This window comes from Trichomycterus rosablanca, chromosome 13 (genome assembly GCF_030014385.1).
Source record: "Trichomycterus rosablanca isolate fTriRos1 chromosome 13, fTriRos1.hap1, whole genome shotgun sequence".
NCBI lineage: Eukaryota > Metazoa > Chordata > Actinopteri > Siluriformes > Trichomycteridae > Trichomycterus > Trichomycterus rosablanca.
The window spans coordinates 20,307,312-20,332,036 of NC_086000.1; the positions used below are offsets into that span (position 1 = coordinate 20,307,312).

At 38.3% G+C, this 24,725-nt stretch overlaps 1 protein-coding gene across 2 annotated transcripts in view; it reads right to left on the reverse strand.

Annotated features, from left to right (window-relative positions):
- Positions 1-24,446, reverse strand: part of aspg (asparaginase homolog (S. cerevisiae)) — a 54,558-nt gene extending 30,112 nt beyond the window's left edge. For both annotated transcript variants that reach the window (XM_063007089.1, XM_063007088.1), the window contains exons 1-4: positions 24,176-24,446; positions 15,645-15,774; positions 2,510-2,621; positions 2,009-2,134 (exon numbers count right to left, since the gene is read on the reverse strand). In XM_063007089.1, coding sequence (XP_062863159.1) covers positions 2,009-2,134; positions 2,510-2,621; positions 15,645-15,774; positions 24,176-24,446 — 639 coding nt within the window. The remainder of the gene's footprint in view (positions 1-2,008; positions 2,135-2,509; positions 2,622-15,644; positions 15,775-24,175) is intronic.
- Between the last annotated feature and the right edge of the window lie 279 nt (positions 24,447-24,725).

Here is a 24,725-nt window from a genome sequence, read left to right on the forward strand (position 1 = left end):
TATAGAAGCACTTTGTAGTTCTACAATTACTGACTGTAGTCCATCTGTTTCTCTACATACAGGTTTAGCCTGCTTTCACCCTGTTCTTCAATGGTCAGGACCCCCACAGGACCACCACAGAGTAGCGGTGCTGTGTCTGATCCACTCATACCAGCACAACACACACTAACACACCACCACCATGGCATTGTCACTGCAGTGCTGAGAATGATCCACCACCTAAATAATACCAGCTCTCTGGTGGTCCTGTGGGGGTCCTGACCATTGAAGAACAGGGTGAAAGCAGGCTAAAAAAAAAAAGTACGTAGAGAAACAGATGGACTACAGTCAGTAATACAAAGTGCTTCTATATGGTAAGTGGAGCTGATAAAATGGACAGTGAGTGTAGAAACAAGGAGGTGGTTTTAATGTTAAGGCTGATCGGTGTACATCAACGTATGGTGAGAATAGGCCTACAGAAGTGTGTGCCGTACCTCCATGTGCTGTGGGTCTTTAATGGACCACAGGTTAAAAACCCCTGCTTTAAGGACACTGAAGAACACACAGTGTCTTGTTTGTCATAATTTGGGTATGTTTGCTTAATGTTAAGCTACTCTATTAAAATTTTAAAAACCTTGTTAAAATAGTTAAACTTTCACTTTTAAATGGAATTATGGTTAAACTGTGCTCTTTGTAATTAGTAACTAGACAGTCTTTAGTAGCTAATTTTATACCTTGTTTAATTTTTAAATAAGAAATTAAAATACAGTTATTATTGGAAGGAAAGCTGTTGAGACATTTTTGGGACAGAGTGTTTTCTTAACTGTCAAAAAACTGGATTGGGACGACCCTACTTCTAAAAAGTTTACAGTTCTGAGACTGAATAGACTAAATGTTTAAAAGACTTTATAGCATCTACGATTTAATGACCGTTCATGACAGGTTTGAGGTTGGTCTAAATACAGTAAATAGAGTTTGTGCCCATCTGAGGGTAACCATGTCTTCTCACAGACACTAATCTTGGACTCAGTTGTGACGTCTTATGTGCAGGAAATATTTGTAAAATGGAACATATATTTAATGTATCGCATATTAATCTGCTGCTTCTTCACTTTGCCACTATTCATTTTCGCACTTACATACCAAAAGAAATAATTTAATGTTTAGTTGCAAGTTGCAGTTACTGGTGTTAAATTTATTTCTTACTCTATATGCCTCAGTAAGTCATTTTGTATTATTAAAGACCAGATAATAATATTGGCTTATGTGATGTATCTGCTGATCACAGCCTTGGTTTCCGATGTAGCATGACATGTTCTACCAGTCACATTTCTCGATTAGTGGCTTCAAGAGTAAATCAATAGTATACACAATACCGTTTATACCCTAATAAGCAAAGCCCAGACCTCATTTAATGAGAACCAGAGATCAATACCCTGGGACCACACCCTGGTTTAAAATCTGTTTTTAAAAATTTACAAAACTCAGGGTCCAAATGGTCTCAGGTCCAGAACATAATAGTGAGTCTATTTATTTATATGTTTTACGCCATGTTCACACAGTGGTTATATTCACGGCAGGAAAGGTAGGTACGTTTTTTTTTTTTTTCATAGTCTGTGTTATTGTCGTTGCTGTATGTATTTAGAACGTTCAGTTAGTATAGTATGTTTGATTGAAATGGGTATATGGCAGGTATCACAGAGAGGAAGAGCCAATAGTGAGACTAAAAACACCAAAACCTTAAAAAAAACAGCCTAAATGACAAGCTATTGTCCGCTGGCTCCAACTGAACATGCTAAATCATTACTATGTTAGCACACAATTGTATTCTTATACAATTTCTGTTTAAATTGATATATGGCCCTAAAATGTAATGTCCCAACTTGTTGTGCTCAGTTTGGCCTGGCAGGTAGGCGAGGTGCAATTGGACAGAATGTGTGCACCTCATCAAACTACATTTAATCTAACCGTGCAATGATTGTGGTAACAGCCAGCTATGGCAGATTTGTGATAGAAGAGAGTGATTTACCTGAGAGCCGGTGAGAATGACGGGTTTCCCCAGGTGCTCACACATGAAGGACAGCGCTGAGGCAGTGTAGGCCATGGTGTCAGTGCCATGCAGAATGACAAAGCCATCGTACTTCTCATAGTGTTTCTGATAAGATAGATAAAACATTAATTTATTCATTCTATTTTCTATACTTCAGTTACATGAAGAACATTTAAATAACTAGTTATCACGATGGGGTGTGTGACACATAGCTCATGGATTGTAGAAAGTAGGGCATGATCCCTACATGACCTGTGTTCGCACAGGTTGCTTTTTGGCACTTTCTATTTTCTTTGACCTACCTAAAAAACATGCTGAAGTTGTATTCAATTGCTCCTAGGTGTATGTGAGTGAGTGATTGGTTAAACAGATTTTGCATTCTGTCCAGGGTGTATTGAACCATTTTAATACTAAACATATAATAGATACCATTGAAACTCTTTTTGGATGGTGTATTTTGTTTAAAGAATAATAAAGTACCTCAATGTCTTTCCCTATACATGCCCAATCATCAGTCGTCATGTTGCAGGAATCAAGCAGGGGAGAATATTCTATAACAGTATACACTATCCGTTTGTTCTGTTTGCACAGGCTGTAATGAGAGAAAAAAAACACAAAATGAGAATTATGACATTCACACACAATAACACACCAGAAAAAGCAGCACTTTTAAAACCAGAGCAAAAATTGTGATGCGTAGTTAAGCAAATGAGTCAGTTAAAATGCCAGAATTTGCAAAAACACTACAATTTATATGGGACCAATATTTACTATGTCATTAGGACCACCTGCCTAATAAGCTGTCAAAACAGCCAGGACACAGACTCCACAAGACATGAAAAAGTCCTGTGGTATCTGTTACCAGGACATTAACAGTAGGTCCTTCAACTTGTGTATTTTACAAGGTGGATCGTCCTACAGGTCATCCTGGTGCTACCTCTTACATAAGTAAATGATGCTGACTGCCCGGTCGCCCACACAATCTTGGCGAAAACATGATTTGTCAGACAAGTTGACCTTTTCTTAGTGCTCAGTGACCAGTACTGATGTCTGCATGCACTTTGTAGGTGTGTTCGACAATGCTCAGAAGTTAACATGGACATTCTGACTGGCCTGTGATTTCACAGCACTGTACAGATACAATATGAGCCACAGCAGCCATTCTTATGTAGCCTTTATGTCTTCTTAAATTGATAAGCCTTGGCTGCCCAACAAGCCGTATGGTTCATGGCTTGTCCTGTCACAGAACACTGTCTGCAAATATATATTGTCATTAACACATCTACTACCAGTAACTATCATTAGCCTAAGATTTAATACATCCCTGACTGTGACATGCACATTTAATACAAACTTGGCTTTGTCATACACATTTTAAGGGATGGTCCTAAAGTTTTGGCTCATCAGTGTATTTGCTTTTGTTCCTATTACACATTGAGAGAACACAGTGGGAGTTGGACTGAGTTCAATTTTTGGGGAGATAAAGAAGGAAACAAAATAAAATGCTATCCAAGACACTCGGGTAACATCCTGAATGGGAAGCAAAACAAATTTGATTTCAGACACCTTCTGCTTAATCAGCGGGGTGCCTTAAAATGCTTCAAAGCAAAGAGAGAGGGAATACTGTCTATGCTGAGAGGGACTTGTGTAAGAGATAATCACTCTGACCCTCCTCATTTTTCTGTTGGGGGCAAACGCTGGTGTTTAATAGGGATTGTGAAAAGAGTGCTCAGCGGCATGGCAAATGCCAAACCGAGCGTTTTTCTTTTAGCCTTTTAGACTCCCTTGTTCTAAAGAAAAGGGGGCACCACCCTAACCATTTCATGTATATTAATACAGACCATAAGTGTTAGATTGGGGCATATTTCAGCGCACACATGGGAGTCAGAGCAGTGCGACTGTTTAGCTGGACCGCCTCAATCTCTTTCTTCAAAGAGCACCCCTTGGTAGAAAATACATAGTCAAATAGTGACTGTGAGAGGGGGGCATCACAAGTCTTGTTTAGCAGCTTAATAGAACAGCAGGGGGGAGTTTACACTCACACACACAAAACCTTCCTATTTTTCATTCCTTTTCCAAATACTTTGGAATAAGCCAGACATCAGCTAGTGCTTTAATTAGCTTCCACTCACAAGCACAGCCCTGAAGTACGTTGATTTTCCTAAAAATTGGATGCCGCAGGACATAGAATAATTTAAAACGGCCAATTACTCATTCATCTAATAATTTAGATAAGGGTCCTTTATGGAGAGGAGCTAAAATTCATATTTTGTAAGCTTAGGCAACGACGAATTGGGGGAAAAAAATACTGCCATACAAAAGAAAAAAACATCATAAGAGGTTCCTTTTTTAAATGAGCATTGTTCAGTGTATGTAAACCAAATCTATTATTGTGTTATAGATTACATTAATTGTAAATTCTTGACTGTATCTCTTAAGAACATCATAGCTGTTTCATTAGTACTGGCTGCAAGGTTAATCACATGTTTATCTTAATCCGATCATCTTATTACATGATCAGATTACTTGTAAAAAGCACAAAAAATTATAAACAATACCTACATACAGATAAACATTGTGGGTATACATTTACTGACTGATCACACACACGTTTGTGTGGTGGACCATTCTTAGTACATTCTAATGACGCTAAAATAATAATGACTTGATAGTGGGCCGGCACGGTGGCTAAGTGGGTAGCACTGTCGCCTCACAGCAAGAAGGTCCTGGGTTCGATCCCTAGGTGGGGCGGTCCGGGTTCTCCCCGTGTCCTCGTGGGTTTCCTCCCACAGTCTAAAGACATGCAAGTGAGGTGAATTGGAGATACAAAATTGTCCATGATTGTGTTCAATATAACCTTGTGAACTAATGAACCTTGTGTAATGAATAACTACCGTTCCTGTCATAAATGTAACCAAATGTGTAAAACATGACGTTAAAATCCTAATAAAAAAATAAAAAAAACTTGATAGTGTATGTGGTTCTGGTATGAGTGTATCAAGTGCAGCAGTGTTGTTTGGATTTTTAAATACTGTTCAAACTAACTGGCCTCCTTATATAAAAAAAAAAAACCCTGTTAGCACTTGATGTAGGTATACAGTTTTTACCATGCACAATGTGTGTAAATCTTCCTTTAGTCTTTTATCAGTGGACAATTTTTGACCACAGGACACTGCTGACTTTATATTTTCAACTTTATTCTCCAACCAGCATTAACATTAAAATCCCAGCACTGCTGCACCTGCAATACTTATACAAGCACAACACACTACCATCCACCCGCCAAACCTCATTTGGTCAGTGAGAGCCCTATGAGGGTCCCTTTGGGTTGATAAATGGGATACAAAGGAGTGACAAAGTGTACAAAGCAACAGATGGTCAGTAATTGTATAGCCACAAAGTTCATCTGTATGGCAAGAGAAGCACATAAAATAATCAATAAATGTCCTAACAAAATGCCTGTGAGTGAAAGATGGGACTATGTGGGCATGCAGTTTTAGAAGCTGACACTATATGTAAAATAAAAATAACAAAAGTAAAAACTGGTGAGGGATCAGCTGATTCCAGGACCTATAATGGATAAGACCTCAAAAAATAACTTGTTTGCTTAATGATTTAAACTCCAGGGCATAGAGTTATAAAAAAGAACTAATTCCACAGTGCTAACAGTTGCATCATCTGTCAGTATTTTCATAAATCGTGCTGCACAAAAATAACTTCCTGAATCATTTCTGTTCATTAAAGGTCAAATGTTACACAAAAATCACTGTATCACTGTACTCATGCACACATTCAAACACACACAAACATAGTACAGGTTTTTACAAGACTGCAACCACCTGGTCTCCAGAGTCGTGGTCCGGCAACCACCCACACCAAGCTTTATTTATCCTGTGTCCTAATGGTGCATTAAAAAAGGGCATGTTATGCACACGGTATTAGAACTGCTGTTAATGGTCCGTGATTATTGCTCTGTAATTAATTGTTTGTCTGTACGGGGTAGTTACAAGGCTGTAAATTGTGTTGAAATCCACAGGAAGTCAAATCCACACTGGCATTTTAAAGAAGAAATCAAGCTAATCGAAGAGCATCAATGTACACATTGGTGTAGAGAACAGCTGACATTAGGCAAAGCCAAGCCAAAATTATGACTGCCTTCTCTACCACTACTCCCATTTACCAAATAGGTAGTCTTTAAAGTTTGTGTGGTATATCATCTCCTAAATATTAACATTTTATCACTCCTTTAACTTTTGTTATAATAGAAAACTCATAAGCTTACACCACCACAGTGAACACAGTGGCCTTGTATCAAAACCTAATTATTACTGTTCTACATATTAAAAGCAACACATACTAATATATGCGGCAAACAGTAAAGCAACAATACCATGCATAATATTAATCCAAATTACAACATGAACACACTGCTAAAGCAACTGTTAGCAAATGCACAATAAAGATCAACGTAAGTGCAGAAAGGAATCGGCTTTGTCTCAACTCTAAGGAATAAAATGGTGGGGAAAAAATGTAGTGATCGGAATTCATTAGTCCTGCAGAACTATTATACAACAATATTTAATCATTTAAGTGTTATACTGGATACCTACATTATTTTACTATTACCTTGACAAATCAAAACATGAATATGAGTCATATAATGTGTAACTTTTGTAATTATCTTTGTGTGGACATTACAGTATAACCTCCATGTCTTTATTTCTTAGAAAGGAAACGTGCAGGGACACCCTTTTAATAAAAGCTTTGGAGGTATCTGCCTCCCATATGCTAGTCTAATATCAGACAAGGTCCCAGCCTCCCCGCCATGGCTCCATGCAAAGACACCATAAGATCAAACATGCTCAGGACAGAGCTACAACTCCAGTTCGGTGCTATCTGTCATTGTGCAGGTCGTCTTCCAAAGACCCCCTGATGTTAAAACCCAGTGGGTCATTCAAAATCCAGCCACAGCTGTACACAAATCAGTATGGTGGCCCTGATGTGAATGATTTAACTACAGAGAGAGGAGAGTGTTTTTGCTGTAACAGCTGAAACTGAGGCTTATTCAAGGCTTAATGTGGAAGTTCATAAAATAATCTGCTTTCTGCCATCCGGATTGTCGAGAGCGTATAACCTAAAGAGGACTGTGTTTTAATTTCACTTGAAATGTTAACAGAAGTCATTACACTCGAACTGAAGATTTAATATCTTGCTGCTATCTGTAGGCTATCAATTATTGTGCAATAAACTTTTGCTGCATGCCTGTTTTTGAAGTAGTTATATTGCACTAGTCATAAAACAATAAATACATAAAAGTCTTGGTGTGTTTTTTTCTTTCGCTTTATTGCTAGGAAAGATAGTATCCATGAGACGCTCTCATGCTGAGAGTGCTGGGAAACATGCATAATATATGCTTGGCTGATTTTTTCCTAATTTTTAAATATCCTAACATATTCTGTACAGCTTTATGTTAAATTAGTTGGAATGGTGAGCATTGGTATCAGAGCCACACTGCCATAAAATTCCGGACTGCAATCAGGTTGGAGGTGAGATATTTTCCAATGCTGAAAAACCCCTAGATAAAAACTGAAATTATATAGATCATCCAGATACACACAGTCTTGCATACAATGTGGATAAAAATACATATAGGTTTGTTTTTTTCTGTTAACCTATTTTTATATAATAATAAAAAAAAAACAATTGGGAATCTGACCAGAAATGTCCAGTGTTTTGCATGAGTTTACATACTCAGAACTCTGGCAGCAGAATTAGATACAACATAAAAGGGAAATTAAAGAAAGGGGCTTTTCTGTACAGCATTTTTATTAAATAGAGATTGATAAGTGAAACAGTAAATAGACGTTTTTTATCAGTTATTCTTAAAAAGGGGGCTCGGCACTTTGTAACGTAGCAAATGTTTATATTGGAGAGCTGCTGTTTGTGTGTGGGACTTTGAGGTGGGGCTCTGCGTGAAAACCATCGGTCAAGGGCAAACTAAGCAGTTTGGCAAGCAACATCAGCGAGACAAACAGCTTATATAATGATTCTGGTAAACAGGTAAAACTTTAATTTGTGTCATAAATCAGATACAAAGCAAATTATGCAAAGGTTTCTCTGCAAATGTACACACAAGCACGCATCCTTTCAACCCGCAAGGGCAAACATAGTGCTACCAGTACTACAGGACCCGTGAGAGAGTTGATCAGCATGTTGAGTTGGCATCCTGTTAAAAAAACACATACATGTTAAAACTGAGACACTGCTTAAGACTGCTTAAGCACGGCACGTCGACTGTGCAAACATAAGGATCGCTGCGCCCTCTATCGATCACAGATGCCAACAACACATTCAACTAAAGATTCCACTCCTTTAGAAATGTCAAATCCATTTGTTTGTTTTGTTTGTTTGTTTATTTATTAGGATTTTTAACGTCATGTTTTACACTGTGGTTACATTCATGACAGAAACGAAGGTTATATATTGAACACAGTCATGGACAATTTAGTGTCTCCAGTTCACCTCACCTGCATGTCTTTGGATTGTGGGAGGAAACCCACGCGGACACGGGGAGAACATGCAAACTCCACACAGAAAGGACCCGGACCGCCCCACCTGGGGATCGAACCCAGGACCTTCTTGCTGTGAGGCGACAGTGCTACCCACTACCCACTGTGCCGCCGTCAAATTCATTTAAAAATGGTACAGAAAGAAGACCTGTGTGGGACTGCTGCAATCGTTAAACACTGATTTACTGCACAGAAAAGATGCAGTTACTCCAAACTTCACTATTTGTAAATGATCCTTACTATAGCAAAAACAAACTTAGAGTAGTTTCCTTTTTTATTTCATGGAAAAATAATGCTTTACATGCCATTGGAACCAATTTTCAAATTAAACAGTATGAATGAAAATACAGTAGACCCTTGAGTTACGAACCGTTTACCATACGAACATTTTGGGCTACGAGCGATCTTTTTCAACTAAACGTAAGAACAAATTTCGAATTACGAACCGAAAGTGCAATTACACCTATAAAATACAACACTAATAAAATAAAGAAGGAAATAATAGACAAATATGAGAGTTATTGATGTTTCTGGTAGATACATTTAAGAAATGTATTATGGTGTATGGTACAGCACACGTACTGTAGTGAAATGTGATGTGTGTTTATGTACAGTACTACTGTGTATTGTTTATTATTGTTTATTACAGTAATGTCTATTCTATAATTTAAGATTCAAGGAGAAATTTACTTGTATTTATAACAAAAAAGACCATTTAAGACATTAGAAAGGTTAGGTGGTTTGGGAGGTCTGGCACAGATTAATTGTATTTACATGATTTCTTATGGGAAAAATAGGTTTAACTAATGAACATTTTGACTTAAGAACAGCCATTCGGAACAAATTAAATTCATAAGTCAAGGATCTTCTGCACTCCTACTACTTTTGCGACTACTACTGCTGATAATAAAAAGAAGACGACGAAGGAATGAGTCTCAAAACTGGTGGTGCTCAATTGTATTGAAGTCATGTTAGCATCAACAAAATTGTATGTTAAAATAAAGAACTACCAGACAGATATATAGATTTGTATACACGTTTACTGTATTCGAGAACGGCAGAAGGTTTGGTTGATTGTTTCAATGTAATTTTTCTATTTTTTTTTGTTTATTAGCGCAAATCCAGTACTCAATAATCTACAGCACCCGTCACTAAACAGACAAGCAAGGTTAACACAGGCAAATGCATTAATAACGCCTGTAATCACAAACATAGGTCAAAACCAAGGGTGGTGAACAGAGGCACCAGGTGTAACTCAGAAAAGTCAGAATAGTAACCGAATGCATGAACAAAGATCAAAAATAAACACAACAAAACCATTAGGCACAGTATAAGCGGGACTTGAGAATAAAGCAGACAGGCAGAAATAACGCGACCGCCAGGAAACATGGAAAAACAGAGACTGTCTTGATGAAGAACAAAAGAGCGTTTGTGCTGAAATACCGCCAGCTACTCAGTCCACCAGCAATTTACAACCCAAACGTTCAACAGAGAGCCAGACAGGGGAACCCACTAAACCCATAACAGCAAAAAACAGTTGCCATGTCATTTTGTTTGTTTTGTTTATTAGGATTTTAACGTCATGTTTTACACTTTGGTTACATTCATGACAGGAACGGTAGTTACTCATTACACAAGGTTCATCAGTTCACAAGGTTACAATAAACGCAGTCATGGACAATTTTGTGTCTCCAGTTCAACTCACTTGCATGTCTTTGGACTGTGGGAGGAAACTGGAGCTCTCGGAGTAAACCCACGTAGACACGGGGAGAACATGCAAACTCCACACAGAAAGGACCCGGACCGCCCCACCTGGGGATCGAACCCAGGACCTTCTTGCTGTGAGGCGACAGTACTACCCACTTAGCCACCGTGCCGCCCAGCTGCCATGTCACCCAAGGACAAAACTAATAAAAAAAAAAACTGAAAAAAAAAACCGGAGTTACAACAATTTACTGGCCGTGCCCCTGAAAAACCAGAAAAATAGAAATTTGACTGCCAGGCATGTCAGAATGACAGAAGAGAAAAGGCAGCTCGGGCTGAGAAATCTAACAGAATTAGATATTTGCAAACACAAAGAAATGCTGTCCTGACTGTGAGTGCAGTTCATGATGGGTCAGCATTTCATGATGGTTCATAATAATTTGTTGCTTACAGGTAATAATATTCTTTGATCTGTTAGAAAGCACTCACGAGTTTGAATTCTAGCAGAGCCGCCAACCTGGCCAGGCGTGTTTCAGGGAGGGCAGGTTGGACTGGGTCTCTTCCTCTGCCACTGCGATATGCAATCTCTAGGACTAGTCCAGGAGCCTGGGTTACATGGAGCTTAGCGTAGCTCTCCATACACAATATGGTTCTGTGAGAGATCCCAACACTGGCAGCTAAAAAGAAGCAACGGCAAATTGGACACAAGTCGAAGGGGAGGTGTGGGAAAACAGCTCTTCTTGATCTGATGGGGGTTGTGCAAGCGGCAGCGGATTTACTTTATTAACTACATAAAGGCAGAAAAATCCACCTTAAAAAATGTCCCTGCTGCTCCCGTGTGTGTGTATATATTTTTTTGCAGATCTAGCAACGTACGTCTATGCCTTTTCTGATGGATGACAAAAGTGTCAAGTGAACGCAGCCTTTATTTTCTATGCATTGCCACCACCCATTTGAAAGCCTAACTGTGACCTTACTGAGGTGTTTAATACCAAATGAGCTGGTGTAAGTGTAAGTTGTATTGCTTGGATGCCCCACACATCAGTATTCCAGTAATAAAACCTAAAGTACACAGAAGCACTTCATTTCTTTTCCTCAAATATTTCACATTTTATTACCTTTATCACTTTAATACTAAGGAAAAATGATTATGTGAATCTAGTCCCATTTTTATATAATACTTATTTGTAAATGTCACAATCTGCAGATTCAGTATGTACATGACAACCATTTCTTTATGAACCTTATAGGTTTGTTTTTTTCTGTTAACCTATTTTTATATAATAATAAAAAAAAAACAATTGGGAATCTGACCAGAAATGTCCAGTGTTTTGCATGAGTTTACATACTCAGAACTCTGGCAGCAGAATTAGATACAACATAAAAGGGAAATTAAAGAAAGGGGCTTTTCTGTACAGCATTTTTATTAAATAGAGATTGATAAGTGAAACAGTAAATAGACGTTTTTTATCAGTTATTCTTAAAAAGGGGGCTCGGCACTTTGTAACGTAGCAAATGTTTATATTGGAGAGCTGCTGTTTGTGTGTGGGACTTTGAGGTGGGGCTCTGCGTGAAAACCATCGGTCAAGGGCAAACTAAGCAGTTTGGCAAGCAACATCAGCGAGACAAACAGCTTATATAATGATTCTGGTAAACAGGTAAAACTTTAATTTGTGTCATAAATCAGATACAAAGCAAATTATGCAAAGGTTTCTCTGCAAATGTACACACAAGCACGCATCCTTTCAACCCGCAAGGGCAAACATAGTGCTACCAGTACTACAGGACCCGTGAGAGAGTTGATCAGCATGTTGAGTTGGCATCCTGTTAAAAAAACACATACATGTTAAAACTGAGACACTGCTTAAGACTGCTTAAGCACGGCACGTCGACTGTGCAAACATAAGGATCGCTGCGCCCTCTATCGATCACAGATGCCAACAACACATTCAACTAAAGATTCCACTCCTTTAGAAATGTCAAATCCATTTGTTTGTTTTGTTTGTTTGTTTATTTATTAGGATTTTTAACGTCATGTTTTACACTGTGGTTACATTCATGACAGAAACGAAGGTTATATATTGAACACAGTCATGGACAATTTAGTGTCTCCAGTTCACCTCACCTGCATGTCTTTGGATTGTGGGAGGAAACCCACGCGGACACGGGGAGAACATGCAAACTCCACACAGAAAGGACCCGGACCGCCCCACCTGGGGATCGAACCCAGGACCTTCTTGCTGTGAGGCGACAGTGCTACCCACTACCCACTGTGCCGCCGTCAAATTCATTTAAAAATGGTACAGAAAGAAGACCTGTGTGGGACTGCTGCAATCGTTAAACACTGATTTACTGCACAGAAAAGATGCAGTTACTCCAAACTTCACTATTTGTAAATGATCCTTACTATAGCAAAAACAAACTTAGAGTAGTTTCCTTTTTTATTTCATGGAAAAATAATGCTTTACATGCCATTGGAACCAATTTTCAAATTAAACAGTATGAATGAAAATACAGTAGACCCTTGAGTTACGAACCGTTTACCATACGAACATTTTGGGCTACGAGCGATCTTTTTCAACTAAACGTAAGAACAAATTTCGAATTACGAACCGAAAGTGCAATTACACCTATAAAATACAACACTAATAAAATAAAGAAGGAAATAATAGACAAATATGAGAGTTATTGATGTTTCTGGTAGATACATTTAAGAAATGTATTATGGTGTATGGTACAGCACACGTACTGTAGTGAAATGTGATGTGTGTTTATGTACAGTACTACTGTGTATTGTTTATTATTGTTTATTACAGTAATGTCTATTCTATAATTTAAGATTCAAGGAGAAATTTACTTGTATTTATAACAAAAAAGACCATTTAAGACATTAGAAAGGTTAGGTGGTTTGGGAGGTCTGGCACAGATTAATTGTATTTACATGATTTCTTATGGGAAAAATAGGTTTAACTAATGAACATTTTGACTTAAGAACAGCCATTCGGAACAAATTAAATTCATAAGTCAAGGATCTTCTGCACTCCTACTACTTTTGCGACTACTACTGCTGATAATAAAAAGAAGACGACGAAGGAATGAGTCTCAAAACTGGTGGTGCTCAATTGTATTGAAGTCATGTTAGCATCAACAAAATTGTATGTTAAAATAAAGAACTACCAGACAGATATATAGATTTGTATACACGTTTACTGTATTCGAGAACGGCAGAAGGTTTGGTTGATTGTTTCAATGTAATTTTTCTATTTTTTTTTGTTTATTAGCGCAAATCCAGTACTCAATAATCTACAGCACCCGTCACTAAACAGACAAGCAAGGTTAACACAGGCAAATGCATTAATAACGCCTGTAATCACAAACATAGGTCAAAACCAAGGGTGGTGAACAGAGGCACCAGGTGTAACTCAGAAAAGTCAGAATAGTAACCGAATGCATGAACAAAGATCAAAAATAAACACAACAAAACCATTAGGCACAGTATAAGCGGGACTTGAGAATAAAGCAGACAGGCAGAAATAACGCGACCGCCAGGAAACATGGAAAAACAGAGACTGTCTTGATGAAGAACAAAAGAGCGTTTGTGCTGAAATACCGCCAGCTACTCAGTCCACCAGCAATTTACAACCCAAACGTTCAACAGAGAGCCAGACAGGGGAACCCACTAAACCCATAACAGCAAAAAACAGTTGCCATGTCATTTTGTTTGTTTTGTTTATTAGGATTTTAACGTCATGTTTTACACTTTGGTTACATTCATGACAGGAACGGTAGTTACTCATTACACAAGGTTCATCAGTTCACAAGGTTACAATAAACGCAGTCATGGACAATTTTGTGTCTCCAGTTCAACTCACTTGCATGTCTTTGGACTGTGGGAGGAAACTGGAGCTCTCGGAGTAAACCCACGTAGACACGGGGAGAACATGCAAACTCCACACAGAAAGGACCCGGACCGCCCCACCTGGGGATCGAACCCAGGACCTTCTTGCTGTGAGGCGACAGTACTACCCACTTAGCCACCGTGCCGCCCAGCTGCCATGTCACCCAAGGACAAAACTAATAAAAAAAAAAACTGAAAAAAAAAACCGGAGTTACAACAATTTACTGGCCGTGCCCCTGAAAAACCAGAAAAATAGAAATTTGACTGCCAGGCATGTCAGAATGACAGAAGAGAAAAGGCAGCTCGGGCTGAGAAATCTAACAGAATTAGATATTTGCAAACACAAAGAAATGCTGTCCTGACTGTGAGTGCAGTTCATGATGGGTCAGCATTTCATGATGGTTCATAATAATTTGTTGCTTACAGGTAATAATATTCTTTGATCTGTTAGAAAGCACTCACGAGTTTGAATTCTAGCAGAGCCGCCAACCTGGCCAGGCGTGTTTCAGGGAGGGCAGGTTGGACTGGGTCTCTTCCTCTGCCACTGCGATATGCAATCTCTAGGACTAGTCCAGGAGCCTGGGTTACATGGAGCTTAGCGTAGCTCTCCATACACAATATGGTTCTGTGAGAGATCCCAACACTGGCAGCTAAAAAGAAGCAACGGCAAATTGGACACAAGTCGAAGGGGAGGTGTGGGAAAACAGCTCTTCTTGATCTGATGGGGGTTGTGCAAGCGGCAGCGGATTTACTTTATTAACTACATAAAGGCAGAAAAATCCACCTTAAAAAATGTCCCTGCTGCTCCCGTGTGTGTGTATATATTTTTTTGCAGATCTAGCAACGTACGTCTATGCCTTTTCTGATGGATGACAAAAGTGTCAAGTGAACGCAGCCTTTATTTTCTATGCATTGCCACCACCCATTTGAAAGCCTAACTGTGACCTTACTGAGGTGTTTAATACCAAATGAGCTGGTGTAAGTGTAAGTTGTATTGCTTGGATGCCCCACACATCAGTATTCCAGTAATAAAACCTAAAGTACACAGAAGCACTTCATTTCTTTTCCTCAAATATTTCACATTTTATTACCTTTATCACTTTAATACTAAGGAAAAATGATTATGTGAATCTAGTCCCATTTTTATATAATACTTATTTGTAAATGTCACAATCTGCAGATTCAGTATGTACATGACAACCATTTCTTTATGAACCTTACATTGTGCACAGGGACACAATCATTCTAGAACAGGTAAATGGTTGTGGAAATCCAGGAGTTACTATAGCAGAAAGCTAAATAGTAAGGTTTGGGTGTATATTTTATGGAAATTACATAAAAATGTCACAAAATATGGTGATGATTTATCCTGATATAAGTGATTAACACATCCCTTCATGAATATATAGGGACATTTGTATGTGCTGTGTATGTGTAGACTCACGGCAGCACCAGCGTGTTCTCGGGAGGATCGTAGTATTCATAGAGTCGGGTATGCTGAGCGTATTGCTCATCGTGTAGAATGGGTAGTTTGCGCAGAGCTTTCACCAGGGCATTGGGTTCAGGACAGAGTACTGTAACAGAGAGGGCAAAAAAAGTAAGAGGAAAAATACATGCAACATTCACAGTGGTGAAGTAATAGACCCAGTAAATGTAGACCAACTGTCAGAATAGCAGGCAGCACGGTGCTGCAGTGGGTATTGCTGTTGCCTTATAGAAAGAAGGGCCTAGGTTTAATTTCCCGGCCGGGCAGCCAGGGGAAGAAGGGTTCTTTCTGTGTGGCATCCTTTCTGAGTGGAGTTTGCTTGTTCTCCCAGGGTCCTTTCCATGTAAAGTTTGCATGTTCTCCCTGTGTCCACAGGGGTTTTCTCCCAGTGCTCCGGTGTTCTCCCACAGTCCAAAGACATGCAGTCAGTCAGTGTGTGTGTGTGTGTGTGTGTGTGTGTGTGTGTGTGTGTGTGTGTGCAGGATTCCAATCCATCACAAGGCTTCGACCACCATGTCTGCGTAGACACCCGGCTGGCTGACAGTGGGTGGACTAGAACGCTACACCGCTGTGCCACCAGAGCGATTTACCGAATAGCCTAGCCATTGTATAGCGCACTAGACAATGCGCCCTCAGTGCCTGTCCCAAGTCCAGATAAAAATATAAAATGAAGGTTGCATCAGGAAAGGATTCGGCATAAAAACTGTGCCAAATTAGACATGCAGACAGAAATGTTCAGCTGTAACGACCGCTAAATATGGTTGCAGCTAAAAGAGAAAAAAAATTTACAAATACATTATTAAAATCCACTGCAGCTTTAATTCCATGTTTGGAACTTAACAGGTTTGGATGACTGAAATTAAATTAAATTCAGATGTAGTATGTCAGAATTAATAAGCACTTGTTTAGAAATAAAAAATGCACAACTGTGGCACTTGAATCCACTTAACTGTAATATAATTTTTACTTTAAAAGTGGTAACAGTACTGACATGTTTTATTATAAATGTTATGGGTGTTATGCTATTAGTATTATAATGATATGATAACTAATAGTATTAATAAGCAAAACAATCTCCTTTAATTAAACATTTAGCAAAGGTGGTTGCAGTCTTCTATGCTTTGTAAGGTACCTAGTATTGTAACCCCTGGGCAAAATGTTCCCACCAAACAAGTCTTAGCTGAACAACTAGACCTGAAGCAGGTGTAATGTTTTGTGTAAATTTGAATATTCCACAAAAGCTTGAAAAACATGGTTGGTTAAAAGAAAGTCCCTGTACTAATTTACAGTTTCAAAATGAGTGAATGATCAGGAGAACAACAGGACACGTGTATGCTTCAGATACAACTTTAAAACTAAGGATCTCTAACCTTCATATTTTAACTTTTATTTTACCCACAATTTAAATTATGTTACAAGAAAATATCCTAAAAATAAAATACTGAACTGCAACATTTATTACTATTTAACTTAACACTTCAACTAAAACTTAATATTGCTGCTGTTGGTTATTTGCTTTATACCTTTATAATAACTAGTTTTGCTTTATTTAAAATTAGATTACGCTCGAAAGGACTAAGGACTGCTTCCACAGTACGGCCAAAGGGAGACGTATTTATAAAAACATACGTAGGCAAAAAAACCATTTTATTCAGGATTTTTCAAGTAATGATTACATTTTGTAAAATGATCAGTAATATTACATTATGAAATTGCATTTACTTTATTTCCTGTTTGACTAAAAATGTTAGACTCATTTCATTTGTTAAAATGTGAAATGTCTTGGTGGGTGAAAACCATTTTAACAGTGCACTTTTCTATTGCATGCTCCTCAACAGAACACAAATAAAACACATTAAATTTTTATTTAATTGGCCTGTTTCATGCTGCTTTCAAATTCATGTGGATTTCTAATGTGTAAAATGCAGATACATTTCTAAAAAGATTTCTTTTTCATCAGTGCTAACTAACAATGCATGAGGTTTTGCCCATGCTGTGTTCTTCACAAGACCTACTGTCTTAACTTTTAAAATTAAGGTTGTATGTTCACTTGTAGATGACTTGTTGTGGGTGCTATTTTATCATGGAAGCTGCATGTGGGTTTACATAGTATGGGATACAAAAGAAACAACCTTCTGTGTAAGTAAGCAATTAATCTGAGGTGCTAAGGTTATTTGAGTATATTCGAAGTAGTCAACAGGTATGTGACACATGGTAATTATTTGGAATGCAGTTTACTCTTGCCTAGACCCACTAACCCACCCTATATCTAAATACAAGTATGACAGACTTCTGTTTACATCAAGGTAAAAAAAAGGATTACAAAGCTATCTACACAGGGTTGTCTATATTATTTATTGCTATCTACACAGGGTTGTCTATATGTACAATAGTACAGCCTTGGAAGACAAAGTATGTATTTTTAAAAGCCAATAGGTGATGTGAAGACAAAACACCTTTAAGGTGAAAAGCATTTCTTCGAATGCCTCAACTGAGAAACATCTCTTCCAGAAAAGGTGGTTAGTCATTTCCCCAAACTGCCATTAGTATTTAAGAGTCAGCTGTGTATGCATGACTAGCGTGCAATATGCATGCAGTCACAGCCGAGTGTGAAGGTAACTCGAGTAAGCCGTGTATGAGCCATGGGGAGGCTAAATTTAAAACGGGACATGAAAGCTGGCAGCATCTGCTCACAAACACAACACTGGATTTACAAACAGGACCTCTGATCAGAAATAAGAATAAAAAACAATAAATTTATTTTATTGCTTTTATACTATAGCACTCAAGTAAAGAAATCTACTTGAGTGGTGCAGTGGTCTAATGTGCTAGTCTTAGCTGGGCTTTCGACCGGGTAGGTGCAAACACAAGCATGATTGGCTCCATCTTCTGGGTGGGTTGAATGTGTTACTCATTGCTGATGCAATAACGGCTCTGCTGGCTGGTGGTGGCACCTGCATTAAAGGTGATTAGATGATTATGATGTGCGAGTCGCCGCACTCTGTCAGACCCCACCTCTGGCGGGTTATTTCTGCACGCATGTCGGAGAAGGCATGCGATTGTCTCTTGGCTCTTCGTAAGTCATGAGTTGGCAGCAATAGTGAAAAGTTACAACTGGGGAATTAGATGAAAATAGAATAAACAAAAGTAAATGCATCATTTGATGTAATTAGAACTAACCATCTTACCAGATTTTGGGGTTTGTTAACAAGTCTTATAGATGGAGTAGGGGTATGTGTGTCATCAACATGTATAAGTAATGTACTTTACTGCAGGGCAGCAGTGTTATCAGTCATCATGTCTTGCCTGCAATTTGAAGCTTCCAAAAAATGTAATGTCCAATTTGTGCAGAAGGTTTATGGTGCAGTTGCATTACAATTAGGTGTGACAACACCTTAGGATGATAGTGCTTTGAACTCTGAACCTCAGTAAACATTTCATCAAAGTTTGAATTGTTTATGCAAGACACTGTCAGAAATCTGGCAACCTTTGGGATTTTTAAGCATGAATGCATGCCCAAAGCTACTTTTTAAATAATATGCTTCCTAAACATATGCTATATGGACTGTTTTTTGAATTGCTAACAGATGTAATAAGTCAATAATATAAAGGAAATTCTATGCTTCCAACTTTGTAGCAACAGTTTAGGGAAGGCCCTATCCTGTTACAGCATGACTGTGCCCATGTGCACAAAGCGAAGTATATAAAGACATAATGAAAGACTTGGTTTAAAGAAACTCCAGAGTCTGCACAGAGCATTAACTCAGCCCCACTGACCTGCATTGAAATAAACTGGAACATCAATTAGGGCTTTCCTCTCCAACATCAGTGCCCAGCCATACAAAAGCTCTTTTTACAGAATTGGCACAAATTCCCACATACATACTTCAAAGTCTTGTAAGATGCCTTCTAAGAAGAGTAGCTGTTGTTATAGCTGTAGTTTAATACCATTTGTGTTTAAAATGGGATGTGTAGAGAATAGTAATACCTGCCAGTGATAAAACTGAAAAGGTAACAAGACCACTTGAATAAATAATGTAATAAATAGGAGATGCAGGGAGAAGAATATTCAGGCTGCTTGATACAGCCCATGACTAGAGCTACAGTGTGATGATGCAAATGCACAAACTGACAACAACAAAAAAAGATAGTCAAATCCTTTAAGTTTGAGAACTGTTGCATTTGCCTATGTGTCAAGAAGGTATTTAACCTAAAATTACTATTTATGATCCAAGATTAGATCATTTAGAGCAGATGGAATGCCTGCATATACATGTGTACAGTACAATCAGTTTTTCTGCATATCCCAGCTTGTTTGAACGCTAGAAGAGCGCAGAGTCAGCTATTATATGTCACCCCTGGAGCTGAGAGGGTTAAGAGCCTTGCTCAAGGGCCCAACAATGCCTGCACAACAGAGCCAGTATTCAAACCCACAACCTACTGTTCAATAGTCCAAAGCTCCACCCATTAGGCTGCCACTGTCCCTAAAACCATTAACTTAATCCCCATCAATTATGCCAGGATTACATGTTGCCTCTAGGCTAAAAAAAATAAAAAAAAATAAAAAAAAATAAAAAAAAAAAGTTAAATGTTCACACTAAGTGCTGTGTAATACAACAGTATCAGCCAGCTGGGTTAAAAAGGCAAAACTAAAGAAAAGACAAAACTCCAATTTACAAAGCATGCTAAGTATTGGGCTTGGATGTATTTTTTTATAGATATTAGGAGGTTGTATTTTACCAGAATTAAAAATTATTAGGAAGTTGCTGTCAATCCTAAACCATATGGATGGTCCCAATAACAGCCTGTTGTTTGTTAGGGCCTTTAGGATTCCTAATGGCTAATGCTCTAATTGTATCCATCCATCTACTTTCTGGCAGTCCTTATCCTCTTTTACCTCTAACTCTTACAAGTATAATTGTGTTTTCCAATAAACCGTCTTTTCTCATAATAAGTCCAAAAAAATCTTTAAATTTGGCCTTTTTGCAGGAAGCTAAATATATAAAGACAGTTTCTTAGCAGCAGGTAGAGGAAGACTGGTATGAATTGAGGGATGGACATATGCGGTCAAATACAAAAACAGTTTAAAAGAAAATCACATCCAAAACAAATCCACAACACAAAACATGCAAAACGTCAAGGAATCTGAATACTTTCAGAATCCACTGCACATATAGTGCATTCATATTTTTTGTCACAGTGTTCAGTAATTTTTGACTGACAAAAATGTCTTTACTGAGGAATTGAAAAAAAGAATAGTTTTTATGTAATTATTTACATGACAGGTTCTTACAGCTTAATACTAATCACAAATGACAAAATATTTTAAAAATGACTATGCAAGATACTGCATATATAAGGGGGCTTGATGCACCTCGTGCTCCCTGATCACCACACTCCTGCAAGAAAGGATGTAGGGCAATATTCTGTGGGGAAACCTTGGTTCCTGGCATTTATGTGGATGTTACTTTGACACATACCACCAACCTAACACTGCTGCAGACCAAGTACACACCTTCATTGGTATTCAGCATTCAGAAATGGTTTGAGGAACATGATAAATATTTCAAGGTGATGACATGGCCTTTAAATTCCCCAGATCTCAATACAATCGAGCATCTGTGGGATGTGCTAGAAAAACAGCTCAAGTGATGGAAGAGGCCCCATCTCACAATTTAAAGGAAATGCTGCCAACGTATTGGTGCTAGATGCCACAGGACACCTATAGAGGTCTTGTGGAGTTCATTCCTCGATGGTTCAATGCTGTTTGGGTGGTACGAAGGGGACCCACACAATAATAGTGGTTTTAATGCTATGGCTGATTAGTGTATGTACTATATTTAACAGCCTGAAGCAAAAACAGTAGCATGCTAATATAATAAGGTAAACAGATGCAAAGAGCAGGATGGACCTGCTGTTCAAATCTCATCAGGGTTGCACTGTGAACAGGAACGAGTATGCATGAGTAAACAGTCTACAAACCAAACAGAATTAGAGCTAAATCTGTCAAAACTCTTTTACAGGCTATATATTATAAACCACTTATGCAGGCACCTCAACCACTAAGCACAAGACAAATTTGTAGAGACAATAAGAGACCAACCTCCTATAGGCATTGCCAACTGCAGTTTAAACATCAATTTGTTTATTCCTTGATAGTCAAAAAAATAACCCATAATATTTTGTCTCTAATGCTGTTTTTTCAAAACCCTATCAAATCTTTCACACACTTACTGTCTGATCACTGACGGTTAACAGTTAATTGACAAGCTTTCAGTGTCCCATATTGTGATCAAAACAGCCACTAAATGTGCAATCACGGATTGAAAAAGGTACCGTTTCATAGGATACTGTGCTGTGGGAAAAGAAGCACAAAATAAACACATCTGTACTTGTGTAAGAGATATGTAAAGAATTTAAATTAAATTTTTACCCAGCAGCATAACAATGACTTTTCAGTTTTTTCAGGTAATCAGTTAAAAATTAACATCCCTAGGAAATAACATGTTAGGCTTAACACAGCTTAATGCAGAGGTTCTCAACTTTTTTTGGCCATGAACTACATAAAAAAGGCCCCACAAGGACAGCACTTCTTACCCTGTGGGCTTTTTTTTCTGTGCAGTAATATACACGAGTGTAAATTCCATTTAATCACTTAACTTTTAGCCAAGTTTTTTTTATTTAAAGAAACAAAGATTATTATTTTAAATATATCATAAGTTTGAATTATTTGCTTAAAACTGCACATTAATGGTGTTTATTCATCACAAATGTCATTAATTCTGGCCTATTGTGTTAGTGATAAACACTTAATTTTACTAGTGTTCTTTTTAACTATAGTTTTGTTCTTTTGGTTTCTTTGGTGTTTCCAACAACTGACACTTAGTGGAGAATTGGTGTTTCTTTGGCATTGTTGCAATATGTTTTTATTTGTTTTGGGTTTCTTGAATTAAGCTTTTCCACATCGCTTTAGAATGTCACTTTTTACTACTTATATAGCCTTTTTTAATAGTCAAAAGTTTCCATACACTTGTATAGGGTTGGGCGGTATGACGGTAATACGGTATATTCAAAAATAGTGACGGTATTTTTAAAATGTGAAGCGCCAAATTTCTGCTTCAGGTTTACCTTGAAAATTGAGACTTCAGGACATCAGACTGCGCATCCACAGTAAGGGAGGGGTGGGAGGTGTAGGCGGTTGGAGCTCACTGATTGGTTGTGGGGTGCTCACTGTGTAAGGTGACAAGTGAAGAGCCACACTGGCTAGCGTTAGCTGTGAGGTAACAAGCAGAAACTAAAAAAACGGCTCGTATTTTAATTTTCCGAAATCAACATTTTTTATCAGTTCAACCGGAAATTAACACAAGCGCGTGCATGTGCGGATATGTACGTATTTACTTAATATATATTCAGTGTAAATCGAGCACAAGTGTGGAGAATAAGGAGCAAACAGTAATAATAACGTTACGCCCGATCCCCTGTTCTGACTTTTGTGTCTGCCGTAGTTTTTCCTGCCCGTGTAAGGACTATTTATTCCTAAATAAAAGAGCTATTTTAAGAATGTCTCACCTGTTGTGTAATGTGAATTATAAATATATTGTCTGGCCCTTTAAGAATGTTAAGTGCACTATAGGGCGCAGGGAGCGAGTGTGTAGGGAAGATTTCGGAATTGACCTTTTCCGACTGTGCTCGTGTTGTTTTGCACTGAGCTTGTGTGACATTTAAAGTAGCCTTCTCGTTAAACCACTCAAATGTTTGGACTTTGAATTATTTTACATTATTTTACATCACCGTCATCGCAACATTAACATTTACATTCATATTTTTTTGTTACGGTATAGAACTTAATTCTGTATTACAGGCATAACTAATCGTACACGTTCATACACTTTTAAGAAATAGCTATAACTATAAACCTCCCAGTTAACTTTTGAAATATATTGAACTGTTTAGCCTGCTATTATTCTGTTTTGTGTAGGCAGTGAGAGGTTACAATGGCTAAATGTTATATGTTAATATGTTGTAAAGTGTATTTGATACAGATGCATTTATACTTATGTGTATTTATTATAGATCAGATAGTATAAGCATTGAAATAACATATAGAAATATTGTGTACACTGTAAAGTTTGTCCGCGCCCCCCCCCCCCCCTAAATGCTCGAAACATACTCATTATTTTGAAAGTAAACCATAGTAATAGTCAACAGAGTGCCAATAAAATGTTTAGGACTTCTTAATTCTAAACGCTTTTACAAATTCTGAGTTGTAAAACTAAACATCTGCAAGCTTCTGACTTGGCTTTGGTTGGATCTTAGACCAGATCTTGTATTGTAGAGAAACACCAGCTACTTTCATCCAGTTCCGTCAGAACCGCGTTTTTTCTTTCCACAATGTGGACTCACTGCAGGTAGAAGCAGAAGCTAAAAAGCTGCTCACGTTCATTATCATGTCTGGTACCTAACGCTAAAGTAAATGAATAATGTGTTACCCTCATTGTGGTACATCATCCCGATGGTTCCACCGGTGTTGATGACGAGGACCCGCGCCTCAGCGCTTGGACTCACATCTGCAGACTCTACGCTTTGACTGCTTGATATTCTTCTCCGACGTGACGGACCCATCCGGTACAACGACGACTGCGACTGAAAAGACTCCGACTGCTCAAGCTGATTTAAAGTGCTGTGGGACAGAGCCCGTGCCAGACAGCTCATTTCGCCTGAAGGAGGAAGCCCCGAGGTAGTTTTGCTACATTCCGCCATAACTACTGATTTAACATGCTATGCAAAGTAGCCAAGGTCTTAAAGAGAAAGCGGTGTGTGGGAGGCCATCGGGGTCAACACGCCTCCAGGTTGTGACACGACCCCTCAAAAGTGCATTTAAGAGGAGCCCAAAACGAGCAAAACGACAAACCTGCCAAACATTTCATTCATTTTACTCATCATACTATGCTGTAACTGCACTTCTTTGGTAAATAAATATGTTTTTAGTTTAGTGCAGGCTGCAAGAAGCGACCGCATGGTCCATCATAGATAGATAGA